Source organism: Buceros rhinoceros, unplaced genomic scaffold (assembly GCF_000710305.1).
Source record: "Buceros rhinoceros silvestris isolate BGI_N320 unplaced genomic scaffold, ASM71030v1 scaffold8260, whole genome shotgun sequence".
NCBI classification, from domain to species: domain Eukaryota; kingdom Metazoa; phylum Chordata; class Aves; order Bucerotiformes; family Bucerotidae; genus Buceros; species Buceros rhinoceros.
In genome coordinates this window covers 54,794-74,119 of record NW_010388990.1, presented here as the reverse complement: position 1 = coordinate 74,119, position 19,326 = coordinate 54,794, and the positions used below count along the sequence as shown (strand labels likewise).

The 19,326-nt window shown below is 34.2% G+C and overlaps 1 protein-coding gene across 1 annotated transcript in view; it reads left to right on the top strand.

Annotated features, from left to right (window-relative positions):
- Window positions 1–19,326, top strand: part of TAPT1 (transmembrane anterior posterior transformation 1) — a 43,122-nt gene that overhangs the window by 2,718 nt on the left and 21,078 nt on the right. Inside the window, exons 2-6 of the mRNA XM_010132338.1 lie at window positions 1,887–2,005; window positions 14,244–14,406; window positions 17,935–18,070; window positions 18,927–19,024; window positions 19,181–19,250. Coding sequence (XP_010130640.1) covers window positions 1,887–2,005; window positions 14,244–14,406; window positions 17,935–18,070; window positions 18,927–19,024; window positions 19,181–19,250 — 586 coding nt within the window. The remainder of the gene's footprint in view (window positions 1–1,886; window positions 2,006–14,243; window positions 14,407–17,934; window positions 18,071–18,926; window positions 19,025–19,180; window positions 19,251–19,326) is intronic.

Sequence of the window (19,326 nt, the reverse complement as noted above, 5' to 3'; positions counted from 1 at the left end):
TTCCTGCTGTCCTAAGGGAGCGCCTGTCAGTTGATCTCAGAATTAAGTTTTGTGCTTTTTTGCTAAAATATAGTTATGTTGATGGAAATGCTTTGTAAGCTTTTCTGTTAGCTCCTCAGTGTCTGGAATGTAGCAACAAAATAATGTTTACTGAAATGAGTGGAAGGTTCAATGCTGATTATATTTCAACAGGTGCACATAAATGTGCAAGTGCAATTAGTAAAAAATTAGGAAAATGAGGACATTAAACAATAATTGCACATATTAATGTGAGCTTATAGAATGTGAAAAACCGTGGTTACACACAGGCGAAGAAAAAGTCTAGCTAAATCAAAAAGAAAATGCGAAAGAGTTGCTTTCCAGATCATAAAGATCCCCTCAAAGAATACTGTTGCAAAATGACAGGCCATCTTTCTATTTTGCTTGGGCTAAGGAGTTAAAAAAGTTAAAAGGCAGATGCCTGTTCAGCTCCAGTCTTCCTCAATCCTTGGATATTCAGCACCTGGTTTAAAAGTTAGCAAAGAAATAGGTAATTTAATGGCCTATTAAAATGGATTGCATAGATGCATCCACTGTTTGTAATCACAGCTCCTGATAATTTTGAATGATAACTCTGCTTAAATTTTAGAAAATGGTGCTAGAGATGAACGAGTGAATATTGGTGAGGAGACCTTAACTGTGCTGAAGTACAGACTGCAGAATTGATAGAAATAGTATAGTAAGGGAAAAATTATGATACCTCACAGATGATAGCAGTGCTCTTATGCCTGAGTCCAGTTATCTTACACTCCTTGCAGATATGTGCTGGAGTGTGCTCTGTAGGATTGCTGTCAAAGGATGCATGAGGAGTAAGAGTGAGAGAAAGGTAGATGTTGATGATATTAACTTACAGGACATTGAACTGGGTTTTGTGTAAGCTGACGAAGAAGGAATTTTGAAAGGCAGAGAGATTGTGGGAGATAAAAGTAATGAACTGGGCTTTGGTTTACTTTTATACAGCCACCCCCACTACCAAACTGCTGTCTTCGTTTCCAGTCAGCAATACATGAAACTTTCATGTGTAAATGTGTATCTATCACATATTTAGGCCTGCATAGATGTTGCTAGTCTTAATTGTGTAGCCAGTTAAGCTTGCCTTTTTTTTTTTTTTTTCAAGAAAAACCACTAGCTTCTGGTCTGGCAGAAGCATAAAAGCTATGCCTGGAGTCGTGTTCGGGTAAATCTTGGATACTTTCAAAGAGCAGATAAAGAAGGAATGTCTTGTGGGAAGGAGGAGTCTGGTATATAAGAGCTTTTTAATTGCAGGGTTTAGGTCTAGTTTAATTATTAGAGAGTTGCTTGGCTTGTGGTGCTAATGAAATGGCTTTAACTGTTTCTGTAAATTAAGGATAAAGTGTTTAATCTGATGGAAACTGGAAATTTACCTGAATTTTTTGGGGGGGGGGATAAAAAAGCATATTAAAAAGTAAGTAGGAAGGAAATGGCTGTACACATGTACACACGGATCTACTTTTTTTTTTTAATAAGGTTGAAAACAGTAACTTTTGTAACCTTAGAGGAAAGTGACCACTGGAAAATAAGCTACAGTTATATCCAAGTACAGTTCATTATTCAATAAAGACTTGAGTTCAGAGAGCCATGGAAGTCTAAAAAAGCCTTTGCTGGTTGCACCTTGTGGTGCAGAATTTTTGCTGAATAGTCTCTTGAGTGCATAGTGTGTTATTTTTCTTACAGTTCAGCTGATTGAACAAATGAGAGTATTGTGTTTATTTGGTTAATTAGTCTTATGTAAATATTTTTTTTCATAAAATAATATAATCTTTTATAAACTTTTTGTTACTCTCTATAAACCACTAACATACTTCTGTTTTATTTCTGTAATTTAGTTGATGTTTTTTGGAATCTTTTTGTGCCTGGATGCTTTTCTGTATGTATTCACACTGCTTCCTTTGAGAGTCTTTCTGGCAATGTTCCGGTTCATCACTTTGCCTTGCTATGGCTTACGGTAAGTTAATCCAAGAGAAAGGTGTTCATACCCTTAAATAACGTTTGTCTGTTTATGTGTGTGCTTAATTTTATGGCCTTTCAGTGCCATTTGAACTACTAATGACTTCTTCCACTGTAAAATACAAGTTTTGGTCTAAACAAACTGAAACAAAGGTGTGGGGGGGACTTTTAAGCTTTGCCAGTCACTAACTGCCATCATTGTTTCCTTCAGACACAGCAGTTTGCTAACAGCACCACTTAGGCATATTCAGGTTAGTAAAGGACAGAGATGTAACCTTACCCTATAGTTGTGTTCAACAGTGTTTTAATATTTCTTAGACTTGAGTTAATGACTTGGCTCATGTCATTTGATAGATTCTTCAATATTGAAACAAAAGTTTATATTTTAATTTATATTTTATACAAAAGTTTTCCTTGTTTCCACAGTAAACTTTGCCCAAAGGATCCCTGCATAAAATGTATTACTTTCTTTTCCCAGAGTAATTGGATGGGACTAACTAATCAGAATGTTATTAAGAACTTTAGATCTTATCCCCGTGCTATTTTGTTCAGATCAATACTAAGTAGTTGCTAATACATAGGGGTTTTGATTTGCCTTTCTGGCAGCGTCAAAAATAAGATAGAATTAATTTCCTTCATAGAAGTTGCTACTTCATGGTAAAGTTGATTAAGTATAACCTGAAACAAAAGGGATATCTGTATTGGTGTTGTAATTTTTCCTTGAATAAATAAGGACTTCAGGATTTTCATTCTGGATTTCTCCAACTCGAAGCTGGTTTATGGTGGCTGATATTTAATTATATAGATTTTTAATTGAGTTGCTTGCATTTGAATTATTAATAGTCTTTTATATGTGAAGTGCTTTTAGATGCATAGTTTAGAATGTACATTCTCGTAAGAGCAAGCGCTAGTCTAGTTGCATAAGAAATAGTATTTTAGAGTATAGCCTTAAGTTAAAACGTTTGTACTTTAGTGATACTTAACATAGGCACTAGGTGGCAGTCTCTAATATTTTATTGTGCTGTTAATTTTGAGCTAAATTTCAGACTTTAAGTTAAGAGTTTTCCTTGCTGTGTAAAAAGTATGACAACTATTTAATTTTAATCTTTTGACAAGTCAAATTATGTACCTATTTGTAAATATCTGTACAGATGCTATTTCTAAAAGATCAAAATTCAGGGAAATGTAATGGATTTTAACTTATCACTTGGATCTTATTACTTTGGTCTGTTTAAAAAGTGTTCTTCCTTGTCTATAAACTCAGCTTTGCTTTTGACAAACAAGTTTTCCACTCTTCTGAAATTACAATTAAATATTTGAAAGACCATTTGCTGGTTTTGGGTGTTGGTCAACATACTGAAGAAAGCAACATTGACAATACCATATACACGCGCATCTGTGTGTGTGTGTGAGAGTGTATATGTTCATGCACCTGCAGTGTTAAAACTCAGTCTGCTCACTTGACAGTACTTCTAGAGTGTGAGGCAGAAGAGAATCCAGTTTAATCTATTCAGCTTGACTGTGTTAACTTCAAAGTGTTACCAAGTAACATGCAGTGAAAGTGAGATTATCTTGAGTGAATAAAGCTTTGTTTTTGTAACAACTCAAGAAACAATTTCTTTTGTCACAGTTTCTTCAAATGTTTATGGAATTTATTTCCCTAGAAGCTCTTTGCTTGTTCACTACTTGTGGCTTTGTGTAATTCATTAATGTTTTAAAGTTGGTGACTTGTTAGTGATAGGTTCACAGTTCATGTTTCTTGTATGTAATGGAACTTTTTCAGATGTAATGGTTTTTATTTCCAAATATTCAGTAGCCTGCACATTGATTTGAGGGGTTTTTTGGTTGTTATTCTACTTATGCTGATTTGATTTGTTGCAGAAAAAAATAACTTTCTTCTAGCTCACGAAACATTTTTATGTATTTGTAACAAAGTAGAGTTCAATAGGTAAAACATCTGTATTTACAAAAGGTACTTAAAAAGCAGGTGGCTGTTTACCTTTTAGCTTCTCCACAAATGTCAAGTGTTGAGAGACATAACTAGTTGTTATTCAAACCTGCCACATCATATTCCATTCTGTGTAGTAAATAAAAGTGCTCCTCCCTTCATCTTTTTTTCTTAACATCAGTGAAGTGATTGAACAGTGTTCTGTCTCCCAGCTCATTTATTTTCTCATAACTCTTTCTGCTCTTTTTTAGTGTAGAAAAAGATTGTATTACTCATTATTTCTTTAAAACAATAAAAAACACATTCTATGTAAGATGGGCTAATTCCTCTCTATGGTATTGTGTGCAATGCTTAAATGTAGGGGGAGCGCTTTATAGCCTCTTCTGCATGTTTTAATGTTCTATTTTGCAGAGCTCTGAAAGGGAACGAAGAGAATTGTATCTTAAATCAATTTATTTCCTTTTTCTGCCTAGACAGTGTTAGCTTCAGTTAGCTAAGTCATCATTCCCCATCACTTGATCTTTTGAGTAACTTTAGTTCTGTGTATTTGTCAGAGCTATACTGATGTTAACATAGCTATTTTAAAAAGAGACTCTAAAACTTTGAAAACTTCAATCAGAAGAATCCAGGATTCTATCATTAAGTAAAATAAAGGGCTGGTTAAATTGTTGTAGTCAAACTGGCAGAGGCTGAATTATTAGATTTTGGTGGTTTTGGCAGGTGCAGCTTCGTCACTGCTATGCTCTGTAAATAGCAGGGTGCTCTTAAAAAAATTAACAAACACTTCACAAAATTAAATTACATCTTCTGAAAACAACAACAGCAACAAAAAAGAAATCAGCTCTGCTATATTTTCTTGCAAGTCACAGAAAGAAGTTTCCTAAATTTTTCTCTTCAAATCTCGTACACTGTTCTCATTTTATTAAAATAGTCTTTGACAACATAAAAGCACATACTTTGCTGGAACAAAGAAATCTAAGTGGAGTTCTCTTTAAAATTACAGTCTTTAATGATAGGTTCCTAAAACTAGCTACTTGCAGTTGAAAGGTCTGGTTTGCTTTTACAGTTCAGACATCTTTTTTTATTAATACCTCAGAGCCAGAGATTCTGGACAGATATCTCTGCTTGTTTTCAAACACTTTATTATAGAGCTTGAAAATACGTTGCACAACAATAAAAGCTCTTGTGGGAATGTGAAAAAGCTCTTTGGTATTATTTGAAAAACACCACGATGTGAAAGCTAAAATTGTGTGTTAGTGAAACTCTGAGACTCCCAATTTAATTATGCTTAAAGGCATTTTACATCTTGCTCACAAAGCAAGTAAGAACTTGGTATAGAAACCGAAACTTCTTTTTTTTCCCCCCAAATTCTAGTTTTCTCAAGAAAATACACAAATAGATTATGCATTTTCAGGGATGTGAAGATTGACAAGATAGTTTTCTATTTCCACATGGAAGAAATGAATAGATTAGGAATGTGTTTTGCATTTTTCTTTTATTCTGCTCCTTCTCCCTGAAATAAGTGGATTTAGGTCCTGTCTGCAATAACTGACAGCCATTAACTTCAGTTGTTTCACATGTACCTCTTAAAATTCCCATTATCCTCCTGTGAAATCACAGATTTGTGCTTTTGACTAGGAAATAAATAGAATAGCATTCCTTCAAGATAAAACATGTAGAAAGAAAACATCTCATGAGGGGAAAAAAAACCCAAAAGGAACCAAAAAATATACTGGCATTTGCAAAAGGCTATAGCTGTTAAATACATAAAGTGCCTATTGTCTGGTTCAGTTCATTGAGAAAGTAGTGTACCTGTCCAACAAAACCAACCAAAAAAAGGCAGGTACATTTAGTATTTTCTGTAGTAAACTCTCAGATCAAGTACTCCTTTCTCCTTTCCATAGCAGTGCCTAGTGTAGCAACATTACAACCTTCTCTTTCTTTCTTTCTTGTAAATCAGACCGAAGGGAAGAGCACTTTCAATTCCTTTATAGGATGGAATGTGGTGTCACAGGGATTCCTCCTTGGTGAGTAAATCCTGATTTTCTTTTACCTTCTATGCTGTCAGCCAAATTCACACACCTACATGTAATCAGTGAAAAGACCGATTACAAATTAATAGTATAGCTAAATTAACCAGAATACTTCAAAGGAGAAACCAACACTTAGTTTTAATAACCAACACGTGAAACTGATTCAGTGCTGGTTATGGTAGGTATATTTTTTCACATGTAACTTCACAATACTGTACAAATAGGTTGTGATCTTAATAGATTTAAAACATTTTTTATATAGAGTGCCTGTGACCGGTTTGGCCCAGTTTAAAATAGTATATCTTGGAAAAACTACAGCCCCTGCTGTACTATTTTATAGTGCCTTAAGCTTTTTTATATTTATTTTAAGTAGTGCTTCATTCAGGTTCGTAGCTATATTTTTTAGTGTCTTTCAAGCAGTTTTTTTTTAATGCTTAACGTAGATTTGGGGGAGTTCTGAAACTTCATTGCCAGGTATCTTAGTATTAGAGTTGAAGTTGATTCTCTGAATAAGAAAATATAGCACTTCAGCATATGCTTATTTACTGACTTTAGGCGATTCTGTTATTAAAAAAATAAAAGCTTAATGAAAGCCAATTCTAGTTGTCACTTATTTGAAACATCATTTTTTTTTTATTTATTTATTTTGAGACAGCTCTCTTCGGGGCCTAACAGCAAGGTTGGTTTCGTTTCATTCTTAGCATGGTCTCGTGCTGTGTCGTGTGCATGTAGAGGCTTTTTATTGTTTGAGAAATTAAATGCCATCTAATCTTGGCAAACTCAGCTCTCTGTGTCTTTGAATTCTTAATCTGGGTCGTATTTTTGTAAGCACTTACTCTGTATATCTTACAATTTTACAACAGTGAAGTCCTGCATACTGTAAACTGTATTTCTTTTTAAAGTCTCAAACTGTGTATTAGATTGGATCAAAATAGCTTTTCTTCCTGAAGCCAAACTTAATTCCATACTTGAGCAAAATTGTAGGAAAATATTTCCAATGGATCACTTTGTGCATTTTGAAAATACTTAGTGTATAGCTATATGGCCAAGTATGGCCTTCAGACAAGCTTGCTTGTGTTCTTCTCCCTGACATCTTTACTTAGTATGCTAACAGGAAAATATTCCCTTATATATTAATCTGATCATTCTTGTTAATGCTTCACACTAATCCCACTAGATTAGAAGTTTATGATCCCACAGTCTGTTAATGAAGGATAGATTGAAGGATTAGAACTTTGACCAATATTTACATATAAAACAAAATCCTAGCATTCTGTTTCCATACAAATATATATAGTGTAAAAATGGAGAAAGAGAAAATACCTAAACAAAACTTTTAACTAGACCACCATTTCAGTAAATAAAATATTAATATAAACTTCAGTGGATCCACAGGGATTAAACTAACTAATTTAAACTAATTAGACTAATTAGTAAATTTTAACCTAATTTTAACTTTTTATAAAGTCTATTTTAAAGAGTTAATATTGAATAAATAACACAGAAAAGTTTTACTGTAAAACACTTTTTCATACTTGTAACCTTGGTGCTAAAACACTTCTTGAGTACGTTATTAACCAAACTATAAACCTATATAAGTGAAAAAGGTTTTTTAATAGTGTGAAATACAATAACATTTATAGAAGTAGTAGTTATCTTAAGAATTTATAAATGTGTATGTATGCAGATTAAGTTCATTATTTTATTAAGAATAAAATAACCATCTAAAGTATTATTGCAATGATGGTGTATTCATATCTTTAAATTACTGTATCTGTGACATCAGTATTGGTAATTTTGTCTATGCTAACTATGAAAGAGTAATTGTTCAGAGTAATTTGAGTTATTCGGAAGAGTAATTTGAGTTATTTGGATGAGACTGTACTAAAGGAACCAATTAAAAATGCTTAAGTAAACTGTAAAACTGAGCAGGAAAAATGTATTGAATCATTGTTGGTTGTAAAACAAAACAACTGAAACCACCAAAACAAAAAACCAAATGACTCTACAAGGTGGTTGGAAAACTGTGTGTAATCAGACTAGTGAAGACTTGAGGAGCACCAGAAAACCTGAAAGACAGAAGTAAAGAAGTTGTATGATAGCATGACAGCCTATGCAGAGTGCTTATGCATCAGATGCTTAAATACTCAGGGAAGTATACTTGTCTACAGATTACTTTGTATACAGTATAGTGAAAAAATTGCTCATTTTGCAATGACAGTTGCTGACAAGGACATCATAAATGACTGTAGTGAGAGTTTTTTAGACTTTTTTTAATAAATAAAAAAAAAAATTCCTGTTTGTCCTGGGGTGCATTTTAGGTTCCAAATGGTTTAACCACTTCAAATTCCATAAGCAAGGCTTATTAAAACAATTAACACCTGATCTTGATTTTTTTGGAAGTCAGTCACTTAAGCAAACTTATGCATTAGCTACTTGTGATTTGTAACATATTAAAGCCAAATTTCAGTAAACCATGGTTTATTTTTGATAATGTTTTACTTAATGCTAAGTAACTGTACAACTGTTGGAACAAAAAAAGAGATCAGTGGGGTAGATGCCAATACAGCCTTGAGCTCTTTCACTTCTTTAATAAGTTAAAGAAAAGATACTGTGAATCCAACCTGCTGTTCAGTTGGAACAGTCACAAACATTAGATGTTGTCAGTATGACCATTAGTGTGGTCATAGCACTTATGCATGATTGAACCTGAAGAATGTAGTTCAGCCAGTAGATGGAGGCAGAACCCTTATTACTATATGAAATGTGGCTCTGGCCTTTCAAGTACATTATCAAATAGACATAAGTTTACGATGACAGTCAGGTAACTCCTTCCTTATACTTTCACTTGTCTAAGGAGTTTGCATATGGCGAACATTGTTTTTCACAGCAAATTTTTCTTCCCTGAGTAGCTGATTCATGTGTATCTTCAGATAATTTTGACTCTTTAATTTTGTACCATTTAGAGTGGATTTTCTTAGGGATGTCACAAATAATCACGGAAAAAATATAGATTTTTTTTTTTTTTTTATTGTTGTTCCTACAATGTATTAAACAAATTTATGGGTAGCCAGAATATTTGGTAGTATTTTAATTAGATAGTATTTAAATTTGATTTTACAGAATAGCAAAGTTTAAAATGGAAGTTTTTTGGGTTTAGTTTTCTGAAGGGGAAGGACATACACAGATCCAGAGGTTTTCTAAACAGGAAAGACTTGGATTTTTACTTTCTAAGTATCTCTCAAGGTGGACAAACCATAAACTGGAAACTTTGAAGCATGAGTATTAAAGCTTGAGCTTACAAATTGTGTTGAAAAATAGTTTCACTTTTAACTGCCTCAAACACTGTGGTAAGCTTTGAGCTTGGCATGCTTCTCATTTTGTTAATTGACTGGGCTGAAACAGAAGCATGCTGTGGTGGAATAGGGAGGTATAGTAGAAAGGCCTGCACATCACTTTCTTAGATCAAAATGAGTAATAAGCTTGTATATCCCCTTAAGCATGCATTTGTATAATTATATTATGTGGAGACATAAGGTTTTGTTTCAGTGGAGATTTTCTGTCAATTAGTAAACATAATGGTAAATGCACCCAAAGGCTGAGGAATTCAAACATGTTGTTAAGCACAAGCTGTAGAATATAGAAGTCCCTGCTGTGGGTTCTGCTGTTTTGTCTTAATTTGCTCGTGAGTGATACAGTGTGACAGAGTTCATCTGTAGAGGAATGCTTGGATTTACCCTCTGAATTTATGCAGATTGAAGAATCATCTCATGTTTAAACAGCTCAGTGTAGTCAGAGGTAGTAATAGTAAAGCAATTCAAGATTTTATGTAGTGTAAAGAATGGATAAGCCTTACTCTTCACTATTAAGGTAGTCTGATGTTTGAAGAAGTTTAAAAAATTTATTCCTTCGTAGTTTAGTCCATACATCTAAATGTGGGAACCTGAGGCTTAGCATAATGAAACCATGTGTAAAATTCTGTAAAGAGCAGCTTGAAGAGCATGACTTAGAGCAAAAAATATTAAAAGTAATAATGGCAGAAAATAATCACGTGAAAAGACAGGAAAATGTGTATCTTAATAAGGTACATTTAAATGACAGTCCAAATGCCCTGAATCTGTGTATTTACTGGTTTATGAAATATTCAGCTGTGTAATCAGCCAATTTGTGAAAGAATTCACGTAACATTATTTCTGGAATCCAGTAGGATATTAGAGGAGCTGTGTCTTTAAGGATTGAAATTCACTGAAGCCAGGAAAGCGTTAATATTCAACTCACTTCTGCAACATCACTGTATGCCTGGGATAGCTTTGAAGGAAAAAATAACTAATTTCTGTAGAAAGATTCTACTGCTTGCTGTTTTGTAACTGGAATGATTAAATACAAAATAAGGTAGTTGTTATACTCTATTTATTTTTCTCCTTTTCTCACTCATGAGAAAAAACACCTGTAACTAATTCTCATGTGATAACTATCCCTCTATATTGTTGCACTTCCTGCACAACTATAAAAATAAAAAGACTTTTGAAATGAGCTAAGCTGTTTCAACTTCTTGTATCTCTGTTCAGTGGTTTCTGTAGTTGTAGAAACCACTGTCTAGTTCTTTACTCTGTCCTCTACTTTCAAATGAGATATTGAAAGTATTAGCAGCACTCCGCTACATATTTTGTGTTTGGGTTTAATCACGAGGTCTAATTACTTAGTGCTCAAGATTGATCTGAAAGTATTTTCCAGTGTTGGCACTGAGTAAGTACTGGAGAAAATAAGTAGAAATATATATTGAGAAAAAATAATGCAGAAAACATAATGTGTGTTATGGGTGGGCCAAGACTTATATTTATGACAGGCATAAAACCATGTTATCCTGTGTGTGTTTATATGTATTAATCACTGTAATGCAAATGATAGGAATGATTTGTGACAAATACAGATTGAACCAATGCGAGCCAGATCATATCCTAAACCAGTAATGTTCAGTACTCACTGAACACTGACTACATCATTTTGTAACTGCAGACTTTGCAGTTCTGCATTTGCCAAAAGGTGGCAAATCATTAGACTTAATCCATTTACTTGTTTCCATTACTTTGTAGGAAATAGTTATCCCTATCCCATATTATATTCAGAGCCTCACTCAAAATCCTTTTGTAAATATTACTAACCAGGGCAGAACATGATTCTGCTGCAATAAAAATGCTTTTGTGGATTTATGCAGTAGTCATGGTTAATGTCTCTCGATCAGAAACATGTTAGTTGTAGACCATAGATTGCTTGACCAGTCAGTATAAAGGGGTCTTTCTCAGTGTACAACAATAGAACACTGGGATATATTTCAACTGGCAGGATCTTCTTACTCTCTTCACTTTCTAGAAAGCAGTTTTCTGTACTCAGTGTTTGCAATAATCCCTTGTACTGACTCGGGGTTAGAGATGCTGACAGGTCCTGTCATCAAACTAAGTAAACTGAAACCATGAGGATAAATTTGCAGCTTCTTTTAAAGATGTGTTTTCAAGAAGTTGTCACAGCATTACTGTTGGTTCTGTTTCTCACATTGATGAGAAGCACAAGAAAATATTGAATGGAACATTAGAAGAGTGCATTTTTAGTTAAAATGTCAAAAAGAAGGGAGTGTTTACTGCAGTTTTTTCTAGATATACAGACTACCAAGAAACTAAATGTAAGTCACTCTGAAAGGTAAAATCCTCTAAAAACATTATTTCAATGAACTCTCTTCTTCAAAGTCTTAATTCCTGTAAGGCACAGCAGTCAAGTGTAGTTGATCTGAGTTTTGGGGCAGCCTTTGAATTGAATTGTAGTGTTACTCAGTTTGTTCTGTCCAAAGCACATTCTCAGAATATCTCCCTGTTTCCAGTGTGTAGGATGCTGTGTGCAACTTCAGATGCACCTTCATATTGCATTGTTCTTCTGAGTTAGTTTAAAGAGTTAAGACCACCTTTAGAAGAGCAGTTGAGCTCCTGATGGTGTGTAGTCTTTTCTTAGAGTCTGTATTCCCTTGCGATGGTTGCTATCTGCTTTTACACCGGCTTCTTCTGAGTTGGTTTTGCTCATGTTAGTGAAGTCATACTGATGAAAATCAACACAAGCAGAAGAGTGATAGGGTTAACAGTGCAGAATAACAGCGACTTGTGACTGTGCTGGTGATTAAACATCTTTGATGTTACTTGTAAGCCAGAAAACCTTTAACATAATTTCCAGACTGTATTGATTTGTGAACATCAGAGCATTTTTCTGTGAGAATCTGGACTACTTCAAGAAAATTCATAGACAGGTTCTGCTTACTAGTGCATTTCAATAAGAAACCATCCCAGTGTAAAAACTGGTGCCTTGCCAAACATTTAAAACTTACACTTTTGAAGTGGGTGTCTCTACCACTAGTCAGGTTTTCTGTACCAGGGACTCTCTACTTTTCCAATGATAAGGTAGGTTTTGACTGGAAGAATGAAGTTGCTAATTTTCCGAGTAACAAATTCTGATTCTCTTTTTAAAATGCTAAGGCCTGGCGTTACCATTGTGGAGTAATAACATCTTTACTGCTTTATGCCAGTCTGTGTTTTGGAGTATGAATAATAGCTGGGGCACTTGGACTGAAATGGCTCTGAGTATGCTTCCAAAATTGAAGTAGGCTGGAGAAGAACAAACATGCTCTCATAGTATATGAGTGGTAATCATAATCATGGACTTGCTTAAATCCTATAAATGTTTCAATATATGCTAATATATGTAAATAAGTATAATAATTTAAGGCAGATGTAGTTAAATGGAGCAGTAAACTTTCAAAATGTAATTTCGTGGGTAGGAGGGGGTACATTTTTTTTATGTCATTCAAGGGCATAGTCGTAGGTTCTTTAAGCAGCTGGCAAATACTGGATGTTTTATTTCAAACTCAGTTGGGGGAATAAAAAAGGATTTAGCCTGAAATTAAATGTGGTGAGGTTACTGTTATTGGATGACTTCTGAGAGCAAGAAAATGTCTCTTAGGGTGAGAAAGCTACTCTAAGCAGTTCTGGTATTCTGGATCAGGTTGGATTCTATTATTCGGAATATAGTTAATTTTAATACCAATTATGCAGTAAAAAGTATATAATAAAAGGAACAGTTGCTCTCTGTTCAAAGTGTAATACTGTAAATCGGAGAGTTCTGGAAACCTTGTCACTCATACTTGTAGAGTGAGATGATCTATTTGCCCATTGTAGAATTACACTGTGATTCCATGAGTGTTACAACGCATGAATGGTGTCTTCCAGGCACCCAGAGCATAATGCTCTAGCTCTGATGTTGTATATAAATGGAATGAGTCAGGTAGTTGGGATTATTGATTTGTCTGCAGGGACAGTAGAATGTCTTGACTTCCAGAGGTCATAACTGTTCAGATGTTTTTTTAAAATAGCATAAATTTCTATCAACTTACTCTAATTTTTTTTTTTCTAAATGTGTTAACAGTTTATGGGAGCATTCTCTAATCCCTGGATAACCTAGTGATTTAAGAATACATAAAATGAAAATTCATAACTTGCGTTCTGCTAATTGGTTCCAACTTTTGAAAACTGTTAAATTTTTCAAAAGCCTTTCAGTGTATATTAAAAATAAATATATGTGATAGAAGTTAATTCTGGGGTTTTTTATATTCAATTCTCAAATAATATTTTGATTTAATTTTAGACTTTTATCTATTTATTTATTTAAGGCTATTAAAATGCTTTGCATCCTATAAATACTGAACTAACTAAATAGACGAGTAAATACTGTCTTTCAATTTCATTATGCTTATGGCTGCTATTGTGGTAATTCAGGCAAAGCTATTTTCTTCCTATAGTTTTAGTTTATAGAAAGAAATTGGGTGATGATTCATATAGTCTTCTGGATTACTTGTGGGACTATAGATAGAAAACTTCCTCACAGTTTGAAGACGGACCTCAAGTTCTGCTGTCCAGTTGTTTGCATTTACTGCTGCAGAGCTTCAGGTGGGAGCTTTTACCCAGCGAATGCAATATTTTAATGAAATGGATGTGGCAGCTAAAAGAATATGATCCTGCTCAGGAGTGTGATCTGTAAATGTGTATCACAGTCATGGTGTTCCTTATGTGTTGGAGTGAGGGGCAGGGGAAGGGACAGTAATAAACTACATTAAAATATATCCTTGATTAACAGCTTCTGTACATTCCTATTGATTTGGTAACATTTGTACTTTGTGGGTATATGATATTTAGTGGGACTTTTTGCCATTTGTATTTCAGTGATAGACGTTTGCTACAACCTGCTCAGGTATGTGACATTCTCAAAGGAGTTATATTGGTCATCTGCTACTTCATGATGCACTATGTTGACTACTCTATGATGTATCATCTGATAAGGGGACAATCTGTCATAAAACTCTACATCATCTATAACATGCTTGAGGTAAGAATACTGGCATCAGGTTATCAAGCATGCTTTTTTCAGACTATCTAAAATATTGTTGAATTACAGTATCTGTACTTAGAATATGGTACATCCCATAGTCTTAGAAATGTGCACAGACCCATAATAATAAGCCTAGATGCAGTGAAACAGACAAGTTTGTGAAAAGTAAGTTTTGTAGCTACTGTTTCATATTGCCTAGTTGAATGAAAATTGAGAACTGGAAACATAATACATGTCTTAAACTGAAATACAAGAAGTGAAATGAATAAGATTTTTAACTCATTGAGAAAAGTAGAAACTGTTAATTTGAAATAGTGGTAAGATCCTGAGAGAGTGCAGAGAGGGAAGATAGAAGACACGGAATTTGGTTTTTAATTCTTCATTATGGAAGTATAGCTTTCATCTTTATGCAAGGACATGTTACTGCTTTTAACCTGTCTCAGTCCTCACTAGTAGACAAAAGCCTGAGTACATAAACAGTAAGTTGAATGAATTTAGTGAAACAAGAAAAGGAAATTCTGTTTTGGGAGGTAAGATAAAGAGAACTTCTGGGACAAAATAGTTTCTGTTTTGTTACTAATATAAAGCATGAGATTTTAAATTGCACTTCTGTGATCAGTGATTCACAAAGTAAATATTGTTTTCATAGCTACAATCTTATCTCCATCCTGTGAATATAGGACATACTAGGAATACAACCTCTTAAGAACTCAATCAGAGCTTTGTACATAGGAGTTACTCACTGGGATCTCTGAATAGCATTAATCCCCATTTAAACATCTGTTGTACCTTTGTTTGAAGGCTGCCAAAAGAGGGCTGCACTTCATGCATGATCTGAATATTGTGTCTGAAGACGCTTTTGCTTCCCTCATAAAATATGAATATTGCATAAGGAACACACTTCATTATCCTAAGAGAAATAAATGTCATACAAGCCACCTCAGTTGTTCATAGGGTTTTGTTTGCTTTGATTTTAGATTTACTGAAAATACTGAATTGGCACTAAGTTACTATGTGATTTTAGTTATGTTGGGAGTTGTTCATCCATATATATAGTTCCATAATCTGTGGGAGATTAACAGTTGCTAAATAAATCCGTGTGCTCAAAATAGTACTTTTTGGGGAAGGGAAAGACTCTTCCCATTCAGTTACTAGAAAAATCGCATTAGACTTTGAAGTTGGAAATGGTATTTAATTTCCATGGTGTCTCATGAAACTCAGCGTGCCAAGCAGAAGGCATGTTTTTTATGGGCCTTTTTTACTGTGGTCGGTTGCAGCCACAGTATTGGCAGAAAATGTCATGGGATCCCACTGAAAGGCTTGGTTGATAGTCAGAATTCAACAGATTGAATATTGGTTTGTTTAGACTACTTCAGTGAATTTCGTTGTAAGTCTTTGCTACTAATGCAGCAAGGAACACTTTTTAAGGAACTGTTGAATATTGCTTCTTTTTTTAAGTAATAATGTTTACACTTTCACAAGTTTTCAAAACAGGAAGATCTTTTTAATTCAGGTAAATCACTGAGCAACTGAGATGTTTACAATGTCCTAATGTTTTCGGCTGTTGACAAGACAAGGGAATATTGTCCTGGACAGAAACAAGGAATGCAAAATTTTCAAATTATGTGCTGAATGCTCCAGATAGCCTAAGGGGAGCATTCGGCACATTTGGCTTAAATGACGCTTTTCTTTTTTTAGATTCAGACCCACCGGCTCCTGCTCCTTGTGAAGCCTCAGTGTGCGTTATGCTGGTGACAGCACTCACCATGGAATTCTGCTGGAGCCTGGAGCCGGCATGTAGGGTTTAGGTAAGTCATGTTCGGAAAAGCAGCAGCAATATTGTGTGGTGGGTTTTAATATTTTCAATTCTGTCAGCTGAGAAACAAGGACTGCTTAAATAAAAAGGAAAACAAAGCCACCATTTTATCTATTAAAACCCGCACAATATTGTGAACAAAAACTTACCAAACTCTAAATGTTCTGTAGTTGGTGTTACTACACCAGGTATAATTACTGAATGGGTCATCACAACGAGCAGGAACCAAATAATGCACACCACCTTAATTTACAAAACTTAAAAGCCGAAAACAATACCACTGTAAATATCTCTCAAACTGATGTGGTTTTGAACTTCAGACTTAGGAAAATTCATCAACTCATGGTTTTGTTCATTTTATTTCGTAGGTGATGTTTAAAAAGTAGCATATAGTACAGTTTACTTGAGACATCCAGTAAAGATTTGTTTTAATTTAGCCTTCAATAAACGTTGGCTTGCATAAGTTAAAGTATATGACTTCTTTTCCTTCAGTATCTTTACCTTTAGAACTCTTAATTAACAAAGTCAGGAAATTATCCCAAATCTAAGTTTTCTTGTGTTGTCCCAAGGACCCCAAGGGCTTATTTTCTAGTTAACAGATATGGTTCAATGTTTGCAGGTCCTCATGCACCTAGTTCAATATTGCCATATGTGGTTTTAACATGTCCAAAATTGTTGTTTTACAGAGAGACAGTAAGGGGGAAGATGAGTTGTCTTTATTAAGTAAAGATAGTAAGTTTTTAATATTAAACTATTTGTGTTGGGTTGAGTTAGTAAGCAATGAATGATCTCTTTTTAGCCAGACACTTGCCTCGTGATAACTAAATTTAATTTTTGAAGTGCTATTTTTGTTGTCCTGTGCAGCTTAGCTTTAAAATTACTGAACTGTAGTGTATAGGCAGGAAAAAAAAGGGTCTTTCCTTGTAATGATTTTCAGTCCTACATGCTTGCTGATGATGAAGTGTTGAGAGTTTGCGGAACTCCATGTGACCTTTCTTGCTGTGGTATTTAATTACAAGCTCAGATTGCTGTCCATCGTTTTCCTATCTTTAGAATTGCTGCTAGGTTTTTTCCTACTTGTACATATATTCTTCGCTTTTTACTTGAGGTGTTTGTAGTTTTTTCAAACTAAATTTTCCCCTCTTGGCAGAATTTCTAGTCCCTTTTGATCACTTGTTGTTATGTTACAGAACTTTGAATTCTGCTTTATGCAGAGATTTGTATTGAGTATATGCTTTATTCCAAGATACAAGGAAACAGTACTGCCAAATCCAGTTTTAGTCCTATTTGTACTTGTAAGCTGATGTTGTTCCCTCTCACGCATTCAAAATTAACTTCTCATTATTGTTTTCCCCTTTTAAACTTAGAGGAATGCAGGAAAAACATTTAGGGGAGTTTGACACAGTTGTACATACTGCTTTATCAAAGACTGAAGTTTGAACTGTACTTCCAAGAAAGCATCTAAGAGAACACTATGTGGTTACATATTGTAATTACTGTTGAAAAAGGGGATAGTAAATTTGAGAGGAAAAGTAAGCTGCTGAGTATGCAGAAGGAACAATATCACTGGAATCCATAGTGGAAATGGAATGAACAAGTGATGGAAAGTGATAAATACATGGAACTTCTTTTAGGTCAGGCTGTCCTTGCAGTGGCATATGGGAAAGAAAAATATTGTTTTAAGCCAGTAAAAAGTTCTTTTTGTTTAGGTGGCTGATCGGCTGTTTTCTTCATTTGGACAAGATATTTTGGATGCTCTTTATTGGACAGCTACAGAACCTAAGGAAAGAAAAAGAGCTCACATAGGTGTGATTCCTCACTTCTTCATGGCAGTGCTGTATGTCTGTATCCTTTTTCTTCAAAAATTGCAAAATTTTATAAAGTAGCTCTCCATTATTTAATATATTTGAAAAATTAGTAGTGTTCCTAAATCAGTGTTCCTTTACTTTCAAAGTAAGATTGCCAGTAGTACAAGTTTTTAAAATGAATGAAAAAACCTTTTAACCTGCTTTTTAAAGAAAGAACCTTCATAATGGTGTTCCACTGCAGAGTCAGGCAGCTTTTTAAACACCTAGTGTGTAGTAAAATGAAAAACGGTAATTGAGTAGTTCATAGAAACTTTTGATTTATGATTTGTATTTGAGTATTTTGGGTCACAGGGTTTTGAAGACAGTTGGGGTTTTGTTATTTAGTGGAATGTTTTCAACACGTAGCTTGAAAACATTTTCTTGAAATGAAAGGATAAAGTCAAGCATATTCAGGATGCAAATGGGTTTAGTGTGAAGTAACCTTACAGTAAACTGATGGAAATGATTTGTAAAGAGACAAGTAGTTTGATAGAGGTGATGATGAATTTAGAATTCTTGTATTTCCCCTGTTTTCTCCAAAATCTTTAGGCTAATTCTGAATCGTTCTTTATCTCAGTTATTTTTCCTTCAGGTGGTATTGCTGTTTCTCGTGACTAATGTCATTGGGCTCTTTCAGAACAAGAAAAAATAATGTAGTTATTACATGCTACAAAGCACTGTGGGTACATTACGTAAGTTTAAGTACTCTCTTGCTGTAAATCTAGTCAACAGCGAGATACAAACTTTTTTGTTAAACTTCAAAAACAAAATAGGAAATTTGAGTTTTGTTGCTCTTCAGCACTGTTGTGCAGAAAAATTATTTACAAATATGCTTCCTTAACCCTGCTACCTAGTCCTGCATGCTATTCTTATAATGGTTCAAGCAACAACCCTTAATGTGGCCTTCAATTCCCACAATAAATCACTGCTTACCATCATGATGTCCAATAATGTAAGTATGTAATTTTTATTATGTGGCTACCCTAATTTTTTCAGCATCCTTCATATTTGTGTATCATATGTCTACTTGCATATTATTTAATTGTCTAATTTGTTTATATCAGTCTTTTATCAATAAAAACTAACTAACTGTTCTTAAAAATTGCAGTTTGTTGAAATAAAAGGAAGTGTTTTCAAGAAGTTTGAGAAGAACAATCTTTTTCAAATGTCGAATAGCGGTATGTATAGCTGTGCTAATCAGGAGTACATATGAAATGAGAGGCTGATTTTTTTTTTTTTAATTTTTTAATTTTT